Source organism: Gigantopelta aegis, chromosome 4, assembly GCF_016097555.1.
Source record: "Gigantopelta aegis isolate Gae_Host chromosome 4, Gae_host_genome, whole genome shotgun sequence".
Lineage (NCBI taxonomy): Eukaryota > Metazoa > Mollusca > Gastropoda > Neomphalida > Peltospiridae > Gigantopelta > Gigantopelta aegis.
The window spans coordinates 48,191,117-48,217,616 of record NC_054702.1 but is presented as its reverse complement, the minus strand read 5'-3'; the positions used below and the strand labels follow the sequence as shown (position 1 = coordinate 48,217,616).

The following is a 26,500-nucleotide window of genomic DNA, read 5'->3' as shown; positions in this document are numbered from 1 at the left end:
GTCTGCTAGAATTAGAGATACACATCCTTTTGATAAGACAGGTACAAAGTGATCAGGTGACAACTCCCATTATGATTCTCCTATAGACATTTTATTGCCCCAATTAGTGGAGCTATGTAATCCCTTTGTAAGGTGATATCTAAAGACTTCCAGTGTTTGTGAATTGCAGAAGTTGATGAACATTACATAAATTATTTTAGTTCATTTAATCAAAATACATATATATATATATACGATGCTTTTCATGTTGGTTTTATCACATAAACTGTTTTAATGTACAATGGCACAGATGTTCCTCCATTGCTCCTATAGTCACAATGATTAAAATTATATTTATTAAAAATTATAACTTATTAATACTTCCAAGCTATTAATTGATCATATGGATTTAAAAACTTTAAAATTTGCCTTGACATAAAAAAATCAAAAAAAATCATGTTTGTTGGTAACAGAGGGAAACCACAAGTATATTTTAATTAATTACTACTAATTACTTATAATATTTAAATGTAAACAACAACACCAAACCTTTATGTGACAAAATAACTATAATCAGCACTATAGTTTGAACTATAGTTGTATTCACTAAATGAAATGTCTATGCACATGCATTAACATAAATGAAGAGAATTTATCAGACAAAGGAATGCCGCCATTTTGTCTATTTGAAAATCCAACAATGATTGTAATGCATGGTTTTTAAATGAAAAACATGAAGTGTTAAAATTAAAAAATAGGTGCTACATGTAGTCATATACTTACCAAATTAGTTTTCCTGTATGATAGACTTGTTCCACGGACATGAGGTATAGTCTTAACAAAACACATGTGCACAAAGAAAATGTCCAGGTGCCGCCATTTTGTTTTTTTTTCTGTAGTTTCCTCCTACTGACTGGAGACCCACACAGTGGTATCTGAATTAAGTCCTTTTGAAGTTGCACCATGGCAAGGCTATTAATCTCAGGATTTTGCACCTCTCATAATAATCCCTTGTTCTATCTGAATTCCTGATGTCATTGTTGTTGTCTTTGTTTTTCTTTCTTTTTTTAAAGTTAATTAACTTTTTTTTATATGTAAATACAAATTACTATTAATAGATAAAATAAATCCATACTGTAATAAACATTGAAATGGAGCTCACCTCCACACACCCCCCCCCCCCACACCCCACCCCCTCTACACCCCTCTGCCCTACAGCTATAATTTTACAGATATTTATTGTGAAAGGTGGGTCTATTTAAGTGAGGAGGTAGCATGGGATAATTATAATCATATAGCATCATGTGTATTAATATTAATATTAATAATTTTTAAAATGATTATTGGAAATACTATCAAATTCTGTTACATGTATGTTTGGTTGTTTAGCCACTGTTCCCAATGAATTTGATAAATCCTGTGAGAAGTTATGAATTTTTAAAAAATAACCATGAAAATGTTTTGGACTTAGTTTTTTTTTCCCCGTTCATTTGGAACACATCATTTCCTTTGCAAAAGGACTATCTCCAAACTAATAGTTTACTTATATTTCACTTATAGAAACAAACAAAAAATGTCTTAATTCCAGTTCACTTATACCACTGATAAACCACTTATAGGTGAACTATATGTGGAGTATCAGTGATGTATCAGTTAACCATTCTTTTCACTTATACTTATACACACTGATACTTCACTTATACCAATATATGGGTAACTTATAGGCCACTTATAAGTGGCGTATAAGTGAAGTATATTCCACTTATAAGTTTGTATAAGTTATTTCCGTAAGGGTTATAAATTAGGAAAATTTTATGTTTTGAAGCAAAAAACTAAATAAATTAGGAAAATTCAATGTTTTGAAGCAAAAAACCCACAAAAAACAGATCTGCCGGTTACGGTTTCTCGGTTTGATTCAATTTAAGCCAGTGCATCACGACTAGTATATTAAAGGCTGCGGTATGCACTATTCTGTCTGTTGGGTGGTGTATATATATAAAAGATACCTGGCTACTAATGTAGCAGGTTTGCACTCTGGACTATACATGTCAAAAGTACAAAATGTTTGACATCCAATAGCTGATGATTAATAATTCAATGTGCTCTAGTGAAGTCTTTAAACAAAACAAACTTTAACTTATCCATTAGTCCCCCTCCACCCCACCCCTCAATTAAAAGAACCCAATTTTACCATAATATATATTAAAACAATTCCTCACCTAACAGCAGATCAATTACCAATCTTGGGTAATTTATAATAAATACTGGTAAGACATTTTATTATTCCTTTATTGTTATTCTTAGAATTTTCAACTTAATGATTTCTGCCAGAGGGTACCGAGGTTAAACTTACATCTTGGAAATTAATAGATATATTTTTAATATTTAGATAAATGATAGTAAAAGAACTGTGGTTTATAAATGGTCATGTGCTTTAAATGTAATGTCCTAACCCTAATTTCAAAACAGTTCAAACCCATAACCACCTAGATGAGGCACTTACATCTGTTTTGTTTTTATTACCTACCCTAAATATGATTTTCTTTTGGAGACAGTAGTTTTGTTTTTCATCATTATTTTATACCCCAAATTTTAGCAAAGCATAGGCATTTTTCTTCTTCCACATGTCATCTTATATGTAGCTTTGTGCAACTTTCTAATAGAAATCAAATAACATCATCAAAGTTAAATACATTGTTTACTACTTTTCTTAATTTACTGCTATACTTTATAATTTTATACTTTGTTTAGTCACACTGATTTTGTTTCCTGTTAAAAAAATGTTTTCCTAAAATTAAATTAAACTTTAAATTAATACAACGATATGTAATTAAGTTACAGACTAATGTACTTCTTCAAATGGATGTGAAATACTTAACATGTTTGTTTTTATATATTTCAGCAACTGGACCAATGGATGTGGAGTCATTGATTAGATGTCGAAAATGAGATTCTGAAGACAAACTGTTAAACAAATTACATTGCATCTTGATATTGAGAACAGAATGATAGAAATAATAGAACAGTTTCAACTGACATGTGAAAGAAAAACTGGGGTAGGGGGTGAAATTGCTGCTGAAAATGAAACACTTTCAACAATTTCATTTAATACAATATTTTATTGTTTTTTTGTGTTTGACATATTGCTGCTAAGGAGTAATTCAGACTTCCAAGTCTTGGGATTCAGTTTGACACCACCCATCAAATGGTAATCCTTAATTGCTCAGTTGACTGTACAAGTTTCGAGGATTTGGAGATGGATGTCACAGAAAGATACATTTTTGAATAAATACATTTACCTGTACCAGACTGCATGGGGATTAATATGTAAAGACCCTCTCTTTGTGAAAAAAGAAAATGTTAGGAAGTATTCTCATAATAAATATTAAACAAATTGTGCGAACTGCAATCTGTGGTTTAGTTTCATGTGTTATATATATATATATATATATATATATATATATAATTTTGCCTCTTTTTTTTTTAATATATACATTTTTTTAATTAAATTTTTATTTCGTATTATTATTATAGTTCTGTAGGCATGGGTTGTCTTATAATATTTATTACTATTTTTTTATCTGCCTATGCCTCTAGAACAGATAAAGCTTTGTGAGTACATTTTGTGTGACAATAGGATAACTAATGGGGGGAGGGGGATGTGGGGTGTGAGATTGGGTTGTGGGGGCCAGAAGCTTCAAGTTTGATTCCCAACAGTTGTTGCCACAACACATGAGTTTATAATTTATTTAAACACTGTGTTGTACTGGCTTAATTGGCAAATAATTTGCAGACTGTCCAGCGATCCTACGTTTTTGTACTTTTTGGTCTTTGTCCTATTTTTCCTACTTTTTCTTCAGAATACTTAGTTTTTCTTTTTTGTTTGAAAATGCCACAAATTCCTGTTAAAGTGTGCATATTCCTTGTGTTATTATAAAAGTCATCTGTTATGAAAATTATTTTAATTTTTCTTGGCAGCAAGATATATCTCCCAATTTTTGGCACGATATAATTTCAACATAATAAAATTACACCCTCAAAGCCAATTTATTTTCCAATGATTAACATGATTATAATGTACAATGTGTATGTATGACTTAAGAATCTATAATACATTATGGAAAACTTAAATTAATCATGTTAACTCTGTTTTACTGTGCATCAGCATTCCTATGCATGTAAATATGTATATTGATTAATATAATGTACAGTAATTTGAAATAACTGTATAACGTGACCGTTACATAAGATTCACATTATTTCTGATAGAACACAAAGTACATATACAAACTGAGCACCACATAAAAAGGTGTTTTGAGCATGAATAATGTCGCTACGTACTGTTTCTGTCCAACTTTTGTTCTCTGTTTTCCTACTTTTGTCCTATATTTTCATTCCTAATTGTGTCCAACTTTTTCAAAAGGGTGTGCTGGACAGCCTGATTTTATAAAGAGGGGATGAGGCACCCAAACGTAAACAGCCCTAATATGTCTTGTCAGAACGAAGACGAGCCAATATGTTAGTATACATAACTGGTGGCCCAAAGATGTGGTCCCCACCAACTCACCCTCTGGCTATGCCAGTTGTGATTTAATTTTAATTTTTTTTAAATTTCGTGTATGGCTTTGGTTTCATAAATAGGGCAAGTGCCGTATATCGGTTGGTTCAAGCAGTGCAGCTATGTAAGAATATACATCCACATAAACTTCGCAATCCCTCAATCTAAACCACTGCTTGCATAATTTTTGGACATGCGACTATCCTGTTATAGTTTTGTAACCTTTTGTGCATAAAATTATAATATACTGATAGCATTCCCCCACACCTTGTATTTTAATGTTACTGCTCATGCCCCACCCCCTCCCCCCACCCCCTTTTTTTTAAAAACAAACAAACAAAACATTTAACGCTACCCGACCGAAAATAAAGATGCCACGGTTTTAAACAAGTCGAGGCCGGGTCATCGCCGCGCCTTCTATTCACTTGTTCCTCAGCATATCGGAATTCCATAAATATAAAAGTCGAACAACAACAACAAAAATTAAGATGAAAAAGAAAAACAAAAACAAAACATACAAGACATTTTAATTTGTCAGTTCTGACAAAAGTTAGCATAGGATGTTTTAAATCATCTTTTGCTTGCATTCGACGTTTGTCACTTCCGGGTTCTTGTGCTTCGATTTACTGAAGTAAAAATTGTTTCGTCGATTTAAATCACGTTGTCATCGTAAATGTACCCTGTAATGAAACACTTGAATGCCTACTCTTGTCGGCTTTTTAATTAAACAGCGATATTTCTAAATACATTACGGCAAAAACTTAATCGGCAGATCAGTTGATTTTGCTATCGACCTATGTGAATCGGCAGCCATTATTGAAAGTTTGTCTAACCTTGCATAACGTGTGACAGGGGGGCATGGTTAACTCATCATACGGAGGGGTCAATTAGCACAACAGACAGTAAAAAAGAAAACAACAACAAATGTTTTAAAGACTATAATATATAATCGGTGACCATCTGTTTTAAGCAGTCACTTTTTTCTACTCTCTTGTGTGACCGCTTAAGACAGGTTTGACTGTACATACTGTAGCGTTCCTGGTTTTCAGTCTGTCTGTCTTTTCATATTTTCTTTGGTTATTATATTCAGTTAAGATTCTGATTATATCTCTTACTAATTACATTAACAGCATGATCTAACTCTACTCACTTATGAATATCAGGAACGTTATTTTCTCATTGCTACGAGGGATAATACAATAAGTGTCGTGCAACCGTTTTAAATGTTGTTGGCAGAAGTCCGTGCAAGAGTGTGGCCTGACTGAATCAACCAATCAGGTTGGTCAAGTTAGATTTTTTTTTCGACGCACGTTATTCCTCCCCACTTGCGCTCGGGTTGTTTTCCTGTGAGGTTAGTTTTTGTGGGTTGCGTTGTTTTTCGTTTTATATATATGTAAACTTGTTTGCTTCCATTCCTAGCTGTCTGCCCATTTATACATACGTTTAACCAATGTATATCTTATAAGTTTCGGTTATTAAAATTATAAATTAACTATGTAAAGCGAGTCAGGCAATGACCCGTGTTATGTGTAAGGTGTAATCGTCCCATATATAATTCCGTGTTTTTACCGTGCACAAACTGTCCGCTTAATCGTTTTGGCTGAGTTAGAGAACGGACGACCCGTCTGAATAAATTAAACCTGATTAAATTAGGATCTCGTTGATTTTAATAAGTGGTCTTCGTCATTGTCGATGGTTTGTAACCCCATTCCGAATAAGTGAGTCCTAATTATATGGATTAACGACTGCTTTAATAGGGTGTTTTGGTTAAAAATAGCTTTGAAGGGGGCTGTCCAATATATATGATTTAACGGAGTTCGTGTACACCGGCATGGATGGGTAATCGTGTAAGGTGTAGAGCCTAATTATTTGGTATGTGCTGTCCTGCAGATGTAAATTTAATTCCGCGAATATTCTCTTTGTCGGGATTATCCACGACACATTCATACACGTCCCTAAATATAAATATTTATTTGTATGGATATGTGGTGTAAATTAATTTATTTAGTGGTAGTCAATTCATATATGAATTCTTAGAGGACTACCATACATATTTGTTATTTGTTTGTACTCCCTCGAATAAATGTGTAATCTGTTTATTTGTTAGTTTGGGTTTTCTGTGCTAGCCAAGTCGGTCTCTGGTTTATAGTAATTTCAGCCTTCTAGAGAATTATTAATAGACTCTTAGTACCAGCAAAAGTCTACAACCGAAAGGGGTAGCTGAACCCGTGGTCCCCAGTTTGGGACCCGAAAAGTAAATTTCATTACAATACATACAACTTACAAAACAGATCTGCAATTTATAGATTAACAAATTAACGTACAAAATAAAATACAGACTTCACCAGAAGAAACTAATCAAGAAAATGGAATTTTCTATAGAGAGGACAACATTTTTCACTAAAGGATTGCTAGTTGTATTTATATTTTGACCAATGGTCTGTTACAAATTGCACAAAAAATGAAACATTTTAATTTTAATTTAAAAAATACCTGTCCATTTCTTTTTATGTGAAGCTAAACTGAAGTTACTAATAGAAAATATTTAGTGGATGCAGGATTTGGAAAACATAATTGTCTTGAAGAAACCAGAGAAACCAATTTAGAGGTATTTATTTGCCTCACCTTCTTTGACTTGCAAACAGTCTTGGACCATGGACAATACAGTTTTCTGTACAGACTGCCTAGACCAGCCTGTAGTGCTTGTTTTTTCTAGCCAATCTACAGTTTGTTTCCATTGTGTTGTGCCCCTTTGCAGACAAAGGTCTTTGTCAAATTTAGATATCACATCAACAAAATCTTCTAAACTGACTTGATTCTAAAAAAAAAAAAAATCTTTCCTGTACTAAAAGCTAAACCATAAAAATCAAAATATTTAAAAATATAGAATAGATAAACATTCTGATTATGTGAAATTTATGTTGCATGCACAGCATTTTCACAGTATTGAAGCTTTAACATGTGGCCTAAAATCTATATTTAAAAACAAATGCAACAAACTTGGATGCTGCACAGACAATGGACAATATCTGTATAATCAAGTTGTGCTGACATGTTATGACATTCTATAAAAAAGACTAAATGCAATGCACTTGATGTTCTAATGAAATGTAAATTACCTGATCTATTAGGTTAATCAATGTCTGGACAAGAAAACACTGCACAATGCCTTTAGCATGAGGCTCCATAGTTGTGAGTCGAGACACAACAATATCCCTGATAACAAAACAAATAAAAAGTAATAATTGAATACTAAAATAAATCAAAGTTTAATTCCAACAAATTTCAGCCAACCATAATTGCGTATGACCAGTAATTTTTTGCATGCAACAAAGCAAATCTAAGTTCAATATTCCTTCTACAAATCACTTTATGCAAACAGTTATGACAACAGTTATGACAACAGTTATGTTTGAACACATCTAAAAAAAACCCAGTACATAACACTGAGTCTTGATGGATGAAAATTAAATTTCAGTGCTACATTCCAATTACTTAATTTGAAGTTTAGGTTGATCAAATGCAACTGGTATGGTTGCATATTTGAATGCTAAAGACTTTATGCATTATTCATAGTAAAGACTGACTCTGGACTTAATTCTTACGTTTGTGTATCTTTGTTAGTTTCAGAGAGGTAGACACATAAATTAGGCTATATTTTTTTCTTTTGGGAATTACATTTTTCAGATTTTGTAATACTTTTAGTGCTTGATCATTTACTTGACACAAAACGCTATTTAATTTCAGTTATTTACAAGTCTATACATGGGTTTTTTAGGAGTTGAGGAAGCCATGTTTTTCTAGAAGAAAACATATCTGAATTAAATCAGTTATTATAATTAATATGTGGCTGGGGGACCTGAGAAATTTTTTTTAGCAAACCTGGGCCCCCGTTCCATGAAGCGATCTTAATGCTAAGATAGCTTGTGGATCAGGGCCCTGGTGTTGTTTGACTACGTGAATACCTGTATTTGACCAAAAATAAGCCCAGAGGACTAAGGCTTATTTCTAGACGTGGGGCCAGTTTTGCTGAAGAAATTACAAAGTTAACCAGTGAGTAAAAGAACAGGAAAATTATCAACAAATAAACATTCAAAGAATATTGGTTTTTATTAATTTTACTACAATATTGTATACACACTCACATAATCCAGTAGAAAATTCATAATTTATCAAATGTTAAGTTCATCCTGGTCCGTCCTACTTAATTAGTCCTGGTTGTAGTTAATTAGTCCTGGTCCTAGTTCATCAGTCCTGGTCCTAGTTTCATCAGTCCTGATCCTAGTTCATCAGTCCCAGTCCTAGTTCATCAGTCCTGGTCCTAGTTCATCAGTCCTGGTCCTAGTTTCATCAGTCCTGGTCCTAGTTCATCAGTCCCAGTCCTAGTTCATCAGTCCTGGTCCTAGTTCATCAGTCCTTGTTCTAGTCATCAGTCCTGGTCCTACATGTAGTTTCATCAGTCCTGGTCTTAGTTCATCAGTCCTGATTCTAGTTTCATCAGTCCTGGTCCTAGTTCCATCAGTCCTGGTCTTAGTTCATCAGTCCTAGTTCATCAGTCCTGGTCCTAGTTCATCTGTCCTTGTTCTAGTCATCAGTCCTGGTCCTAGTTCATTAGTCCTGGTCCTACATGTAGTTTCATCAGTCCTGGTCTTAGTTAATCAGTCCTGATTCTAGTTTCATCAGTCCTGGTCTTAGTTCATCAGTCTTAGTTCATCAGTCCTGGTCCTAGTTCATCTGTCCTTGTTCTAGTCATCAGTCCTGGTCCTAGTTCATTAGTCCTGGTCCTACATGTAGTTTCATCAGTCCTGGTCTTAGTTAATCAGTCCTGATTCTAGTTTCATCAGTCCTGGTCCTAGTTCCATCAGTCCTGGTCTTAGTTCATCAGTCCTAGTTCATCAGTCCTGGTCCTAGTTCATCTGTCCTTGTTCTAGTCATCAGTCCTGGTCCTAGTTCATTAGTCCTGGTCCTACATGTAGTTTCATCAGTCCTGGTCTTAGTTAATCAGTCCTGATTCTAGTTTCATCAGTCCTGGTCTTAGTTCATCAGTCCTGGTCTTAGTTCATCAGTCCTGGTCCTAGTTCATCAGTTCTGGTCCTAGTTTCATCAATCCCGGTCCTAGTTTCATCAGTCCCGGTCCTAGTTTCATCAGTCCCGGTCCTAGTTTCGAGTCCTGGTCCTAGTTTCATCAGTCCTGGTCCTAGGTCACCAGTCCTGGTCCTAGTTCATCAGTCCTGGTCCTAGGTCATCAGTCCTGGTCCTAGATCATCAGTCCTGGTCCTAGTTTCATCAGTCCTGGTCCTAGGTGACCAGTCCTGGTTCTAGTTCATCAGTCCTGGTCCTAGATCATCAGTCCTGGTCTTAGTTCATCAGTCCTGGTCCTAGTTCCATCAGTCCTGGTCTTAGTTCATCAGTCCTGATTCTAGTTCCATCTGTCCTGGTCCTAGTTCATCAGTCCTGATTCTAGTTTCATCAGTCCTGGTCCTAGTTCCATCAGTCCTGGATCAAGTTTCATTAGTCCTGGTCCTAGTTTCATCAGTCCTGGTCTTAGTTCATCAGTCCTGGTTCTACATGTAGTTTCATCAGTCCTGGTCTTAGTTCATAAGTCCTGATTCTAGTTTCATCAGTCCTGGTCCTAGTTCATCAGTCCTGGTCTTAGTTCATCAGTCCTGGTCTTAGTTCATCAGTCCTGGTCCTAGTTTCATCAGTCCTGGTCCTAGTTCATCAGTCCTGGTCTTAGTTCATTAGTCCTGGTCCTAGTTCATTAGTGCTGGTCCTAGTTTCATCAGTCCCGGTCCTAGTTCATCAGTCCTGGTCCTAGTTTCATCAGTCCTGGTCCTAGTTCATCAGTCCCAGCCTAGTTCATCAGTCCTGGTCCTACATGTAGTTTCCATCAGTCCTGGTCCTAGTTCATCAGTCCTGGTCCTAGTTTCATCGGTCCTGGTCTTAGTTCATCAGTCCTGGTCCTAGTTCATTAGTGCTGGTCTTAGTTTCATCAGTGCTGGTCCTAGTTCATCAGTCCCGGTCCTAATTCATCAGTCCCGGTCCTAGTTTCATCAGTCGTGGTCCTAGTTTCATCAGTCCTGGTCCTAGTTCATTAGTCCCAGGCCTAGTTCATCAGTCCTGGTCCTACATGTAGTTTCATCAGTCCTGGTCCTAGTTCATCAGTCCTGGTCCTAGTTTCATCAGTCCTGGTCTTAGTTCATCAGTCCTGGTTCATTAGTGCTGGTCTTAGTTTCATCAGTGCTGGTCCTAGTTTCATCAGTCCAGGTCCTAGTTCATCAGTCCAGGTCCTAGTTCATCAGTCCCGGTCCTAGTTTCATCAGTCCTGGTCCTAGTTTCATCAGTCCTGGTCCTAGTTGCATCAGTCCTGGTCCTAGTTTCATCAGTCCTGGCCCTAGTTCATCAGTCCTGGTCCTAATTTCATTAGTCCTGGTCCTAGTTCATCAGTCCTGGTCTTAGTTCATCAGTCCTGGACCTAGTTCATCAGTCCTGGTCCCACCCATCAAAATTGATGTTCTCAGTCAGTGTCGCCTTCCTTGTCATCAAAATAAACAACAGATTCCAACTCTTTATGCAGTTTTGCAATCAACTTGGTCAAAATAACAACCAAGAAGATAGTTTTTGCTTCCATCCAACAGCAGTGAAATCTCACAGGACTTAAAAGCCCCCAGATAGTTCCCTCCGTGACTGCTTCCCAGGTACTATTTTTTCTAGTTTATGATGTTTTGTCTTGTCAGTTGCACATAATTCCCGTAATTTGAACACCTTGTACACATGCATTGGCTGTACAAGTCCTGTGCAGCCTAAAAAATAAATATTAAATACTGTAAACCATTTGTTTACTGCATCATGCTATTAACACATTAAAATAATGCTAATTTATCATCAAAATAACGAGACTTAACAGTTTTGTTTTGTTTAACGATGCCACATTAATTGCTTTATTACTCATCACCTATTGGATGTTAAACATTTAGTAATTTTGACATATAGTCTTAGAGAGGAAAACCCCTACATTTGTGCATTAGTAGCAAGGGATCTTTTATAGGGCATTTTCATGCCAACAGGGAAAATGGTCTGTTTTTACTCTATTTTTTTAAATTTTCATGAGAGTGCAGTTTATTTGATAGGAAATAAGTTGTACTTGCAGGAAAACACCTACTTTCTATCGCTGCTTTCACGAAAATTCCATCTTTCAAAAGTGATACATAAAAAGCTCTTGTTTTTTTTCATTCTAGGTAGCACTTTTTTGCTGGCCCCTCCCCCCCCCCCCCCCCCCCCCCCCCCCCCCTACAGCCCAAATACCCTCTACATTTCACTGTTCATATTTTGTTGGGCTTTATTCATCACATTTTTGGTCTAATCTACCTTTTTAATGGCAGTCTCTTTAACCCAGCATTAAAATTCTGTAATGCGAGTCCAAAAAAAGGTCCCCTTTTTCTTACCACACTGAATCCCCTGGTAGAATGAAACTGTTAATAGTATATTTGCATCCCCTGTCCTTACGTAAGAAAAGGACACCAAGAACAAAACTGTCTCTCTTTCAGTCACACAAAAAAATGGGACAGAGTAACGTGAGTCATGTTTTAACTGAATGTTACGGTTTTCTTTTAATTTTTTAAATCAAGATAGCCTTTAATTTAGACTCTGGACTTAATTCATACGTTCGTGTATCTTTGTTAGTTTCAGAGAGATAGACATCTAAATTAAGCTATATTTTTTCTTTCGGGAATTACATTTTTCAGATTTTGTAATACTTTTTCTTTTACTGAATGTTATGGTTTTCTTTTAATTTTTTTAATCAAGAGATTTATCAAAGAAGTCAGTGCTATCATTTTTCCCAGAATTCATCTCACTTCCTACGAACAACAAGTTCAACTAAAACAAATACTGAAATTAATACTTAGGAACCATGTAAACAATTTGACTGGAAGAAAGGGAAATTAAGGAAAACATTTTGACTAACGTAAGGTAAATAACTGAGGCCACTGCAGTATACCCACTTGGACGTACAAGCCTATATACATGTATGCCAATTTAACGTAACATTTTGTGTTGAAAGAGCTTATTAGAAGAATGTGGTCGTAGGATCGAACCACCTCGGTGGACCCATTGGTTTTTCTTTCCCAACCAGCCAGTGCTCGATCTACAACTGATTTATCAATGGCTGTGGTATGTACTGTCCTGTCTTTGAGAAAGGGCATATATCTGCTGGCAAAAACTGGAAATGGCCGGCTAAACCTGATGAAATATTTTACACTCCCAACAAATCAGTAAAAAAAGTGAAGCATCCCTTCACTGTAAAATACTGTGGTCATTTTGGGTTTCAAGGTTTCTAACTGTCCAGAAAAGCTTCAATTTGGAGCTGCATGTAAGCAAGACATTAGTGTCTTCTTTAACGCTTCCTACAAAACTATTAACCTTTTGCAAGAATCAGGATTTATATCTTCAATTCCTAGAAGATGGTAACACAAATTTATTCAATTCACAGATCCAAATTTCAGACAAAAAATTACTTCCAATATTTAGACAATGAAGGGTTAATGACAAGTTTGGTCAAAGACATATTTTCCTGTAACCAAACTTGTTTTACAACAACAGAAAGTTAGAAATACATCATATAGATCTGTGAACTGAAGAGTACTTTATTAATATTGGGTAATATGTAACGCTAGTCACAGTAACTCGAGTCATGCCAATTATGCGGGAAGGGAATGGGAATGTTTTATTTAACGATGCACTCAACACTGGACTGACCGCGCATCAAGCGAACGCTTTACCACTGAGCTACGTCCCGCCCCTCTATGCCAATTATGCATGATTAGATATATACAAACAAAATTTATTCTCTTTCTACATTATCCGATAGCTTTTTTAGTTGTTAATGAATTACAGGTATTAATTCATTCCTGTCATTTACAATTTTAGGAGAATTTTGAAGAGTGTTATGGTCGTTAATAAATGCAATTAAAATATTAATTACGTAATCATGTTAGTTTTTGTTGATGTCATTTAATACCTTATGCAAATAGGTTCATGCATACAACAGCTAGAATCTTAAAATATACAACTGTAAACCAAGATATAGTTTGAGAAGTGGGCAAAAAATGCAATGTGAGTCACGTGGAAATGCCCACAGACAGGATGGCACATACCACGGCCTTTGATACACTAGTCGTGGTGTACTGGCTGAAATGAGGAATAGCCCAATGGGTCCACTGACGGGAATCGATCCTAGACAGACTGTATATCATGTGAGTGCTTTATCACTGGGCTACATCCCATCCCATCTGATTTGATACAATTTCATAACATACTGAATAGTAGACGGCTAGATAAAAACAGCTGTGAATAAAAATGTTTCAATAACAACAAACATCTGCCAATTTTCCACTGGATTAAGTGGAGGCCCGGCAAGCAAAAATTATATCTTAACTTTAAAAGGCACCCAATCACAGATTTAGTGGGCCTTATTTCTCTAAATATGGATTATAAATGACAATTACATTAATTTGGAATACCAAACCTCGCTATTGTATCACCCAAAACATTTTAATTGAACTACGATTGAGGGAATCTGTGAGCAGCTTCATTTTTAAAAACTGGAACTCTTTTATGAGGAGTCTAAAACGTACAACAAAACCAAGTTTAGAGGAGGCTATATATACGACAGCCGTGTAAAGTACTTTTGAATTTTATATACAGTGCACGACCGCTGTGTATAGAGACTTTAAAATCATTTAAAATATATTATTTCTTGACAAAAAAAACAAACAACAATAAAAAACGGCGAATACGCTGAAATAAATTAATAAATAGTTGGAACATAAACTTACAATTTTTGTTTATTATTATTATTTCTTTTATTTTTATTAATTTTTTTTATTATTGTGTGTGGGGTTTTGTTGTTGTTATTGTTTTATGGAGCTATCCTACACAGGACCACTGCAGGCGCGTGTGCAGGAATTTTAACAAGGGGGATTTAGACTGAGGTGAGCAACAGGTGTTGACACGTTCGAGGGAAAAAACAAAACATAATTTGCTTAAGCAGGTGATTGAGCAAGTGATTATTATTTTTATTTTTTATTTTTTTTTTTTTTTGGGGGTGGGGGAGGAGGGGGAGCGAGGGTTATTTTGTTGTTGGGTGTTTGTTTGTTTGTTTGCTTTTTTTTTTTTTATGGAGCTCTGTACACAGTACCACTGAAAACGTGTGTGCAAGGATTTTAACATGAGGAGCGGGGTCAACACGGATGTGAGCGAAGTTTAAGGTGAGGGGTTGAGACGTGTTCCCCGAAAAAAAAACCCATCTTGTGCAAGGAGATGAGTATGTAAATGCACCGACAAAAAACATTGTGGCACAATCATTTTTGCTTAATACACAACATAATGTCCTGCATTACTAGAAAATGAAGCCTTGTCTATTTGTTTACTAGTACGTTGATTACAATGTCGTGCCAATACAATTCACCTCATTGACCTCATTAATGTACATCTAATTTGCAGTTATCAAATTCCGAACGTAAAGATATATGGCTTGTGCTCCCTCCCATATATATATATATATCTATTATCTGCAGGTATTTAAAAATATTATAGAGAGGTTTCTCAACTATACCGTTAGTATACGGAAAGTGATTGGTCACCACTTCGAGAGTAGTTGGTGATGCACTAGCAATTTGCTTCCATTTGTTTATGATTAAACGGCCTGCTATATGTAATACAGTTCGTGGCTAATATATAATTTAAAAAAATAATAATAATAATAATACTTCTGAGAATGCTGCCATATTTAAGTCATTAACCGTAACGATCTGCGAAACTAGCTAAACTGTTAGTACTGTTACCAAATCATAGTTAATTATCTGTAACAATAATGGCACATTGACAGTTCGAAAACAGATAACACGGTTCCTTCCGACTGCTTCCCATTACAAGACCCCGCTGTTAGTTTGTGTACTGTTCGTAGTTGGTGTGTATTTATTTTCTTTTTCAGATAATCTCTCAGCAGCTGATAATTTTATTAATTTATATGTATTCATTCATTCATTCCTTCATCTATTATTATTATTATTATTATTATGCTATTATTATTATAGTACTGTGGGGGCAATATTACGCTATTCATATACGGTTGCAGGGTAATATGGGTATGGCGCCATACACAAATTTTATTGCAGATTTAATTTTTTTAAGTTAACCTTTAGATAAAATTAATGACTTTTTATTATTAATGTATGATTTTAATAACCCTAACCCTACACCTAACACATTTTATTTCTGGGGGAGGTCCCCCCCCCATACCCCCTATCAACTGTTTTTGCATTCAGCAAACACATTGTAAATATGTAATTTCATAGTGCCATATCCAAAAATTTCTTTCCAGCAAAAACACTGGGTAGGTGTCCATGGAAAACGTACACAAAAGGGTTCGCTAGATTCATATTCAACCCCAATTCCCCTGTTTGTACTTAGTATGCATTCTTCCTGTTCCAAGTGGTTCGGTAATATGGATCAATCAAATACTTATTTACCGCCTATATACATTTTTGCTGTGTTTATAGGCAGCCCTCATTAGCGGTGGCCATATACACGGCCATATATATGTAGCCACTTCATATATAAACACCATCTGGTTCACATTATTCATTAAAAATGTAATAATTCCTATCCCAAGCCAGCTGTAATGACCCATGGGGTTATGGCATATTTTACATAATAATAAATTTGACAAAGTGAAAAATGAATGTGGTGTTTAGATTTTTCCGCATACAACAAACGATAAATATACCGGTACATGCAAAGGCCTAACTGGTCGAGATTGTCGCCGTTTAAAATGCTTCTGTTGCTAAAATAAATTAATGTATAAGCTTATTATCATTCAGTACATGTTTATATAATTTTTTCTAACTTATTTTCATTGTTTTTCTTTTGATTTACCCTATGGCGTATAGGACAGTCACTGCGGTTATTTGGGTGTTGCCCATCACTTGACTATAAAAATTATACGTCACACCTCTTCACTCCAAATAGCCGTTATTTTTTCCTGAATTATGTACCATCGACATAATTCAATTATTTTTACAAAATATCAGTAATAAGTGGGTTATTGTAGTTATGTAGATGGTTAAATAATGTACTTTTAGCGACAAATCAAATCTATATATTTTCAGATAGTACTAGCTCATTAATTAGGTCAACCATCCATGACAGAGCACCTTTAAAAACACAATATATCATTTTTTTTAAACTGACACAAAATAATTTTTGTTTCATTTTAATCTGCAATTGAAAACCAAAAAGGTACATACCTGCTGGCACATGTGTGGTTTGTATGCATCTAATGAGGAGTCGTCCACTGTCGTCACTGTTTGGTCTCAGACATGTCAGACGAAATGATGCACTTTCATTGTTGTCATCCAGCCGTTCTCTGTATAGCAGTAATTGGCACATTTTCTGGCACTTTCAATGTAGGTAGAACTCATGGGCCGATAATACCATTTTTTCTTTGAAAATAATCAACACTTTTTGTTTGTCCCCACTGGCACATGCTATCAAAGCTATTGTGTGCACCCTTTTCTTTAGCACCACCTGTGTGAGAAATACGTATGCTCTTTTCTCCTTTCATCTCATTCACGTATTTGGGTAGAGTGTCAAATCTAACGATCCTCTAGTCCCTATGTACAATGTTGTAGTCTGTATAGTCCCATTTCTGTCTTAAAGCATCGAATGAAAGCCCGAAATTTTGTCCTTGTAGTCACTTGGGATTTTCTGTGCATTGATTCCCACCAGATTCCCACAGAATGCATGTGTACATGTATATCTCCCTCCAGCTATGTTGCCACCTGTTCGATGTGTGTACATTCTGAACTCTAAGCTGACTAGCAACTTCTTGGGTCTTGCTTTGCAGAATGTAGTTGGACATGCACCTACCTTTAGCCAGCTCATCCATAAACCATTTGAAAACAGCTTGGTCAACTTTTTAAATTAATTTAAAATGGCAAAGGCAAATAAATGTTCATCTAAACACTCAAATTGATGTTGTGATCATTGCCTGAAAAGTAATGCCTGTATTTCACATTTTGATTTGGTTATGACTAGATACATGTAACTAGGAGAAAACAAATAATAGAAAATATATCACTCACTTGATAATGAAAATGGCATCTTTGTCCAGTAGAGAAGATTGTGGAATGTGGGACAGGCCCTGAGTGAAGAACATTACAGGAACAGAGCTCCAGGAAGTTGACATGATTGTGTTGAGAACTTGTTTGAGAAAACTGGCTAAAAACATCAACATGACAAATGTTAACCCTGTCCATCTCATTCTCAATCTAAATCTAATATGTGTAATATTATTTTTTATTTTTAAAAGTTTACAAACTCAAGAAATCTGTTCTACTAGAAATATTATTTAAGGTATATTTGGTTAGGAATATGAGCTAGTGGTTTAGCTTGGATGATATGGCTAGTGGATTTAAAAACTTTGTCAAACATTAAATTATTTTCTTATTAACTCATTTATAGAGAAGTCTACATAAATATTCTACAAAAGGCATTAATCTGTTTTCAAATCTACATTACCATCATTGCATCATCCATTTACTGTACATGTGTATGTTAAATTTTATGAACATCTTATGAGAAATGAATTTGGTAGAACAGTGACATTCCAATCTATATTTTTGGTAACAGTGGCCTTGACTTTTGATATAAAGAAGTGAAATGTGATGTCCTGATCCTATTCTTTTTAGTGAAATTTCATGTAAATTGGATGGTAAAGCGATCATTCCCAGTTGGTGGGACCTGTGGGCTATTTCTCGTTCTAGCCAGTGCACCACAACTGGTATATCAATCAATGTCTATATATCAGTCTGTACATGTATAAATATATATATAAATATGTGTGTGTGTGTGTGTGTGTGTGTGATATCCTGTCTATGAGGTGGTGCATATAAACGATCTCTTGCTACTAATGGAAAATGTTGCAGGTTTCCTCTCTAAGACTATGTCAGAATTACCAAATGTTTGACATCCAATAGCCGATGATTAATAAATCAGTGCTCTAGTGGTAGTGTTAAACAAACCAAACTTTGGATAAGAAATGAAGTTACTAGATTGGTGATGTAATTTTTTTTAGTAATGGTGACCTTGACCTTTGACAGAGGCGAAATGCCTCATCCTGTCCTCACCCTCAGTATTCAGCTATAAATAGTTGATGTTATCAGGTTTTAAACCTACCTTGCCTCATAGGTTCTTGAATAACTCGAATGCATGAAGAGAAAAAATTTATCAGTCCAGGGCCAACAAAAGGACTTGAGCCACGAGAAACACCTTGTTGCCTGTATCAAATACATTATTCACCTTACATTATCACATTAACAAACAATGTAGCATTTAAAGCAAAACAAAAACAAAAACAAATTTTAAAGTCAAAGATAAATAAATTATTATGGTGTGGAATTATATATATATATATATATATACATATATTTTTTTTTTTTTTTTTTTTTTTTTTTTTAAATATAAGAATTATTTAATAAAATGTTAAAACAAGTTTTTAGAAAAAGAATAAAAAATTATGAAAATTTGCAGTTAAGAAATCTTTTAGAAATAGTAAAAAATGGCAAGATCAAGATGGCTCACATGCCTTATGCTAAAAACTGAAAAAAAAATCAATCCACATAATTGCTAGATAAGGAGCATTTTTTCCAATACCAGATTCAACTAACATTTAATACATTTCATTTAGAGAACATTATATAAATACAATATTTTCCTAAGTAGCTTAAAACTGTTTTAAATAATTATGTTCCATTATATTTGTTAACCAATTTTTGCCTTGCCCTGGGATCACATTTATGAGCCGACATGAGCAATGTAAATAGTACCTGTATCACTAGGTCTCATTTATGAATTCAAAGCCAGATACGCAAAATGTTAAAAGACCAATACATTTTTTCCAGCAATATAATTATATTAACCTGTCTTACAGTCCTCTGAGGACTTACTAGGATCATGATTTGTTTGGGTGTGCCCCAATATAATAAACAGTCACTGTGGTGTAAATTATCAACTCATGTGGTATGGCAATCACTCTTCTTCCATGAAGGGTCAAGGCACTAGTTATCCTACTTTCAGTGCAATACACTCAATGACAGTTAACTGTCACCAAATAATAAAGTCATCCATTAAAGTATTTAAGTATTAAAGACAATCAGAGAAACTTAACCAAACTTCTTAATAACCTTGACCTTCACATTCATGGGGCTGAGGGTATGCAGTTGAAAAACTTGGTGGACAGCTAACCCAAATATGAAAGTTCTCCATTAAACAACCAAGAATTACAGGCAGTAAATGATGTCTGTAAATACAGGGGCCAAAGCAGAAGTGGAAATGTTGCTATATATGAACTTTAACCAAACTTTATTCTTACTTTAACCAACTGTTGATGGGGTCAGATGGAAATTGCCATTCTATTAACTTGCATTACACATGTACAATTATGGAATGGAACTAATGACTACAATAAAATTATCATAAACACAAATATAAAATGTTGATATCAAGACTAAATTATGTAACCATTTTAGATGGTTGTATTTCTAAATCTTATGTGTATAGTGTAGTAGAGTTATGGTATAATAGTGCAAAATGTGATACTAACATGCCACTTTGCATGCAGTTGGGCCATCATGTGTAGAGTAAAACTTGATATAGGACCAACCTGGCAGTGACCCCTATTGGCCATACGACATCACAATTCAAAATGGTCACCAACTATTTCTCACTCTATATAACATTTAAAAGTGTACGGTATATTAGCTTCAATGACACATTTCAGACAATATTATTACTATTTATGTGTTGCTATTATAGATTAAACATTATTTTTGAAAAAATATGGATATGCCGAATACAACAAAAGAAACGCATCTAATCACAAATACTGTAAATATACTTATATACTTGTAAATAGCCTAAATATCAATGGAATCGTTCACTTTTTAGAAAAGTATGCAATCTGACACAAATCTATTGCTCAGTGGTGTCAATTTTAAAACAGATATTAATATTTCCCCCCGTGGCAGCCATTTTGAAATTCAAAAAGGCTGCCATCAGTTACAATTTGTACTGAAAATCTCGGGATTCTAATGCACATAGAACCATGAGTCAATGGAAATATTGGTACTCAGATTCTTTGAATTCGACCATTAAAGCTGGTGAAAATGATAATGAATTGTGTTGTTTTAGGTTGTGGTGTCAATAGAAGAACACAATTTGTTTTTGTGATTTCCAGGTAATTTATCAGAATTTAACATTTGATTAGTATCATATGATAATTAACATGGTGGGGATTATATACAGGACATTTGTAATTAGACATGTTTCTTTTGTTGTTCAGTATATTCATATTTGTGGGCAAATATGGTGAACATATATAACTCTCTTTTTATATGCACCATTAGATTCATTGTTCCTAGTGAGCTCTGTGGTCTAGTGGATAAGCTGCTGGACAATCAAGCTGATGTCAGTGGTTCAAATCCCATCAAAGCTGGTTCACACATTCATTCATCTTTCTCATCTATGACCCTCTGCCGGTCATTCTCATTATCTTAATATGAAAAAAACACTTTCCAATTTCTCCCATGATTTCAATCTGTTTTGACCCTTTCTGTCAGTTTCCTCCAACTCAGTCTTCTGAGATGTCCACACCATCGCCTACCTGGTGCAGTCTCTGTTTAATAAAGCTGGTCTGACCCACAGCACTAACGACCGCCAGTAGTAGGGGAGCATAGTAGGTAGTTACAAGTGCCTCTTAACAATGCCAGAACTAACTACTGAACACTCCGAAGAGGTCAGACTAAGCCCACAGCTAAAAGCTGATGGGGAATGACAGGTGTGTGGCACAGCCAGCCACAAGAGACAAGCACTTGTTGCGGTTGGAGAGACAAGGACTGGGATATGAAGGTGGACAGCGAAAGAAGTTGAAAGATAGGAGCTGCCAGATCGGGAAGAAATGAAATAGAATTCAAAGGAGTAAAAGAAAAGGGGGCAGTGGGATAAAAAAAAAAGTATAGGTAGCAAGTATAGGTATTGGTATAATGGTTTTGTGTGCCTTAGAATAAGAGTTTCAATACAAAGTGTAGTTAATGGCGTCAATTTTGAAATTAAAAATAGCGACCACCAGGGGGAGATATTAAATTCTTTATGTTTTGATTTTAAATTGACACCACAATGATTCAGATCATATGTGCCAAGTTCATTGATATTTGTGCCTTGGTCACTGAGCTAATACATGGCATTTGTGATTAGACACATTTCTTTATTTGAACAGTATATTCATATACATGTATTTTCAAAAATAATGATTACTATATAACAGCAACACATAAATAGTAATTATATTGTCATTGGAGCTAACATTTCATAGCTTGCACTTTTAAATTTGATACAAACAATCAAAAATAGTTAATTGGTGGCCATTTTGAATTGTGACATCACGTGGCCAATAGAGGTGACTGCCAGGTTGGTCCTATATCAAGTTTTACTCTACACATGATGGCTAACTGCATGCAAAGTGGCATGTTAGTATCACATTTTGCACTATTTTACCACTATGTCACAACTCTACTACACTAATATTTTCACTGTGTAGATGTTCTTACCGTGTATATATTTTTAGCTCTTGAAATGCCAGCAGAAATGATGTTGATAAAAACTGAAATACAGAATCAGTAATACGACAAACTGATATTATGAAATAATGTACACTTAAAACATGTTCGCCATATGACTGAGGACAGATACATGAAATATTCCTCTACATATCAAATATAAAAACAGCATTTTCAAATGGAAGCTACTAAGAAAACAAAATAATTTTTTAATCCAAACATTGACCCTTTTCCTGGGCAAGGGTTGCAATATCCAATATCAACCATTTTAATCTTCCATTTTTTTTTAATACGTGGATGTCACACTTTTGATGCATTCTAATTTTAAAATGCAATTACAGTCAACCTGCTTTCAAACGGCCATGTTGGTGCTATACAGGTCTTTCCGTTACATCAAATTTGCCATTATAACGATCATGAAGAGTTAGAGTTAGCTCCCTTAGTTTGACAAGTAATTGTTAATTTTGTTGAATATGCACATGTTGTATTGTATTTATTAATATTCTGACACAGAAACAAAACAAAAACCTGAAAAAACCCTCTTTTTTTTTATATAGCCTATACGTAACAATACGGTTTGCTTTCATAACAATCCGAATATGACATACTGTAACATAATTTCTCCAACTGTTGACCTGCTAAGCATCTTTTCTCATTCTTTGCTAGCAATTTCATCCTGTGTGTGTTTAGGGTGATTTTCTTTGAAATTGTTTATGGTACTTGTTTTTCACTTATCAAAAGTTTTGTACAACATCGCTTTGCTGGAGGCTGTGACATTTCCCCAATATAATTGTGAATGAATGAAAAATAGTCGGTATTCGTATATCTCAAACTGTCAGTTAACAAGAATTGAAAAGAGTAATGCAACTCAAATATCATAATGTGAGATGTTTTTATTACTTTGCCACCCTGGTCCAAAAACAATAGACCTTGTAATCACTACACTGTAACTGACAGACATGCGCTATCAACTGCAGCTAATCCGGAGTGCACAAGTCGTCTACAACAAAACAAAGCAGAACTTTATTACGCTTAGGCCATTACACAACGGCATATGACGAACATGATATATAAACTGTAGTGACATGATAGGATTTACAGGAGACAATAGTACAATATTATTAATACAAATGCAATAAAGTAATACTAATAGAGACAATAGTATAATACAAATACAATAAAATAAAATAATAAAGGCAATAATATAATACAAATGGAATAAAGTAATGTAATGTCATATTATTGTAATTACTACCAAATGTGATAATCAGATTGTGCATGTGCATGCACACATGCAAAAATATGCATACATGAGTAGTAATAGATATTGTAAATAATTCATATATGTATAGGCCTGTGTTCTTTTAAGGTTTACTGCATTTATCAATAATTTCTTTTATTAATTTACATACTTTCTTGAGAACACTTATTGTTATTTGTCATTATTTGTTTAAAGTTTAGTGCACTTGGTTTATTATAATAATATGGCTGAAGCAAATGTTTACGGGAGTTAGTGAAATATGCACTTGTGAATAACTAGTGAAATTCGTCTCCAGTGTCATTCTTATTACATAATGTGCATGTTCGATCTTCTACTGAAGTGTTGTTCCAGTGTCCTATTTTAATTGGTAAGTAGTGGTTAGATATTCCAAATTTGAGTAATATAGCCCAGGATATTTGTGATAATATAATAAGATATTTTTCTAATCTACGGTGTTCTTTAAATATAGTGTACATTTTACCTCTTGAAGTTAAGGCTATGTTACTATTCCACTGTTGTAAATACTGGTCGTTTTGTCTTAATTTTACTTGATTAAGAAGCTTTTTAGAGTGAAAAGTTCCTTGACATCAAAATTTTTGCCATGCCTAGCTGGAAAAATGTATCTTTGACCATTTTTATCCATTTAGAACTACATGCATACCCATTAATAGAATAGTCATGTAACATTAATAGTTTTAATTTGCATTCTACTGAAAAGTTATTGTCTTATTTAAACAGAATAAAGTACATTGCTTTTGGTGTCTTTTGAGTTAGCTGGGTTTTTTTATTTATTTATTTAATTTGGTAAAAGTAAGACGTAGATATTTATATTCTTTTATGTTTTCAAGCACATGATTTCCAAGTGTAAAAACGTTCTTGTAGTCATTACTGGTGCCACTGAAAATTATTGTTTTAGTTTTATTTGCATCTACTTTATTGCAATATTGTGAAAAGACATTTAAAAATTGTTTTAAGTCAGAAGCATTTGATACGTGAAGTGCAGTGCATATAATTAACATAAAAAGTAAACAGTTGTTTCAGAGAACATTTCATGTGTATCCAGGGATACCCCAGTACAATTTTGTCTTTTTAAGTAGTTACATGTATCTAGATCATTTAAATAAAGGGAAAACAGGACAGGTGACAAATTTTCTCCTTGTTGGACACCAATGTTGTATGGAAATAGGTCTGAGGTTTTGTCTTTTGTACAATTACATGACTTTATTCCTTGATACATTTGATAAATTATTTTAAAAAAATTTCTATTTATATTATTTTCTAACAATTTCTGCCAGAGGCAAGTTCTAGAAATTAGATCAAAAGCTTTTTCGAAATCTACAAAAGCACAAAATAATTTATTTTTCCTCATCTTTAAAATTTCTATCAGGGAATGTATATTAAATACATTGTCGGTGGTAGAGTAGCCTTTTCAGAAAGCAGTCTGGGATTCATTCAGTATATTATTGTTTTCAATAAAAGCATTTAATTGGTTATTTGAAACTGGTGAATAGTTTAGATATGCAACAGAACAATGCTATTGGTCTATAATTTTCTGACAATGAACGATTTCCTTTATTTTTAAAAATGGGTTTAATTACTCCAGTCAACCATTCATTAGGAAAAGCACTATTGTCAAAGATTATGTTAAACAGTTTAATATAGAATGGTCGCACAATACCAGCATTTTTAAAAATATATTCATTAATGATATTATCGATTCCAGGTGCTTTCCCGTTTTTTAGTTGTTTTATAGCATTTAATATTTCATTTTCTTAAATCCTACTGTTTAAAACATTTTCACTATTTGAGTCTATGTTATTCAAGTTTATTTTTGTTTCGTTACAAGAACTGGCTGCACTCAAAAATGGTGTTCAGAGTTGCAGCTATTTTAGAAAACAACTTTACTCATTACAGATATATACCTGCCAGTAAATCTGTGTGCTGTAATAAAAACAAACAATGCACTGGAAATACACGCTTGTTACCAACAATTACTGCCAGTACCAGAAGTAAAATATTCCGTTGTAATGATTAAAATAAAACAGATGCATGTTTGTTCCCAGTGAAAGTGTGCCAGAACTCGAATATTCTGTAATAATGAATACCGCTATAACGAGAGTTGACTGTAGATCATTAATGATATTTTTCTACAAATATATTTCATGTCCGTTATATACATGTAATTCAGTGTTTTTTAAAAATTCACAAATTAAAAATATCTCTCTATTAGTTTGTGAACCATATAGTACCATAGTTCAGAATGATCCAATCAAAATTCCAGGAAAAGATAGATTTTCACAAATATTTTTAATAAAGATTCAAAATTTCCAAAAAATCTCCTTTTCAGTTTGTGAATGGTGCCCTAGAGGATCATTGTACAAGTTTCAGAACAATTCTATCAAAACTGTAGAAGAAGATAAGACAGATGGACGGATACTGGACAAATCAATTTTAGAAAAGCTCCACTGTTGAACATCGTGGCAGAGCTAATAAAACAGACTATTATGTTCATTCAGCAATGTCTAACATCCACCTTTAATACAGGTTTACCTCGTGTTGACCTTGTGTCAGCAATGGAACCATGTCATAGTCCAAATTCAGAATCGTCTCCACTGCCCACTTTATCACAAAGACACTCTCGTGCATTAGACAACGTTTGAAAATAGTCACCAACCAGGATGTGTGCAGATAGTAAAGAACATCTATGGTAATAATACAAAATAACATCATGTAACAACCAATATATACATATTTCAAATATCGGGGAAGATACACAATACATATTAGTCACATCTGATGACACAAAATACAGTTAACAGTCATTGTAAACTGACGATCAAAAGAAAGTATACCAATTATTTTTATTATAAATAAACACAATACACATTCATGCAAGGTTAGATACACACATGTAGGTTCCAGTATTGTTCGTTATAATACAATCAATGAAGAATGGTCGCACATTGCTGCGTTTGGGCGATGCCGCACGTGCAAAATGAGTTTATTCATCAAATTTATACTGCACGA

The 26,500-nt window shown here is 34.3% G+C and overlaps 1 protein-coding gene across 5 annotated transcripts in view; it reads right to left on the bottom strand.

Moving 5' to 3' along the window:
* The window catches only part of LOC121370644 (probable methyltransferase TARBP1), a 124,444-nt gene that overhangs the window by 82,743 nt on the left and 15,201 nt on the right, over positions 1-26,500 (bottom strand). For all 5 annotated transcript variants that reach the window (XR_005957709.1, XM_041496012.1, XM_041496011.1 and 2 more), the window contains exons 4-9: positions 26,024-26,175; positions 22,204-22,256; positions 18,776-18,876; positions 17,683-17,818; positions 7,657-7,753; positions 7,163-7,355 (exon numbers count right to left, since the gene is read on the bottom strand). Coding sequence is in view for 4 of the 5 variants with exons in the window: in XM_041496012.1 (XP_041351946.1) it covers positions 7,163-7,355; positions 7,657-7,753; positions 17,683-17,818; positions 18,776-18,876; positions 22,204-22,256; positions 26,024-26,175 (732 nt within the window). In the remaining variant the exon portion in view is untranslated. The remainder of the gene's footprint in view (positions 1-7,162; positions 7,356-7,656; positions 7,754-17,682; positions 17,819-18,775; positions 18,877-22,203; positions 22,257-26,023; positions 26,176-26,500) is intronic.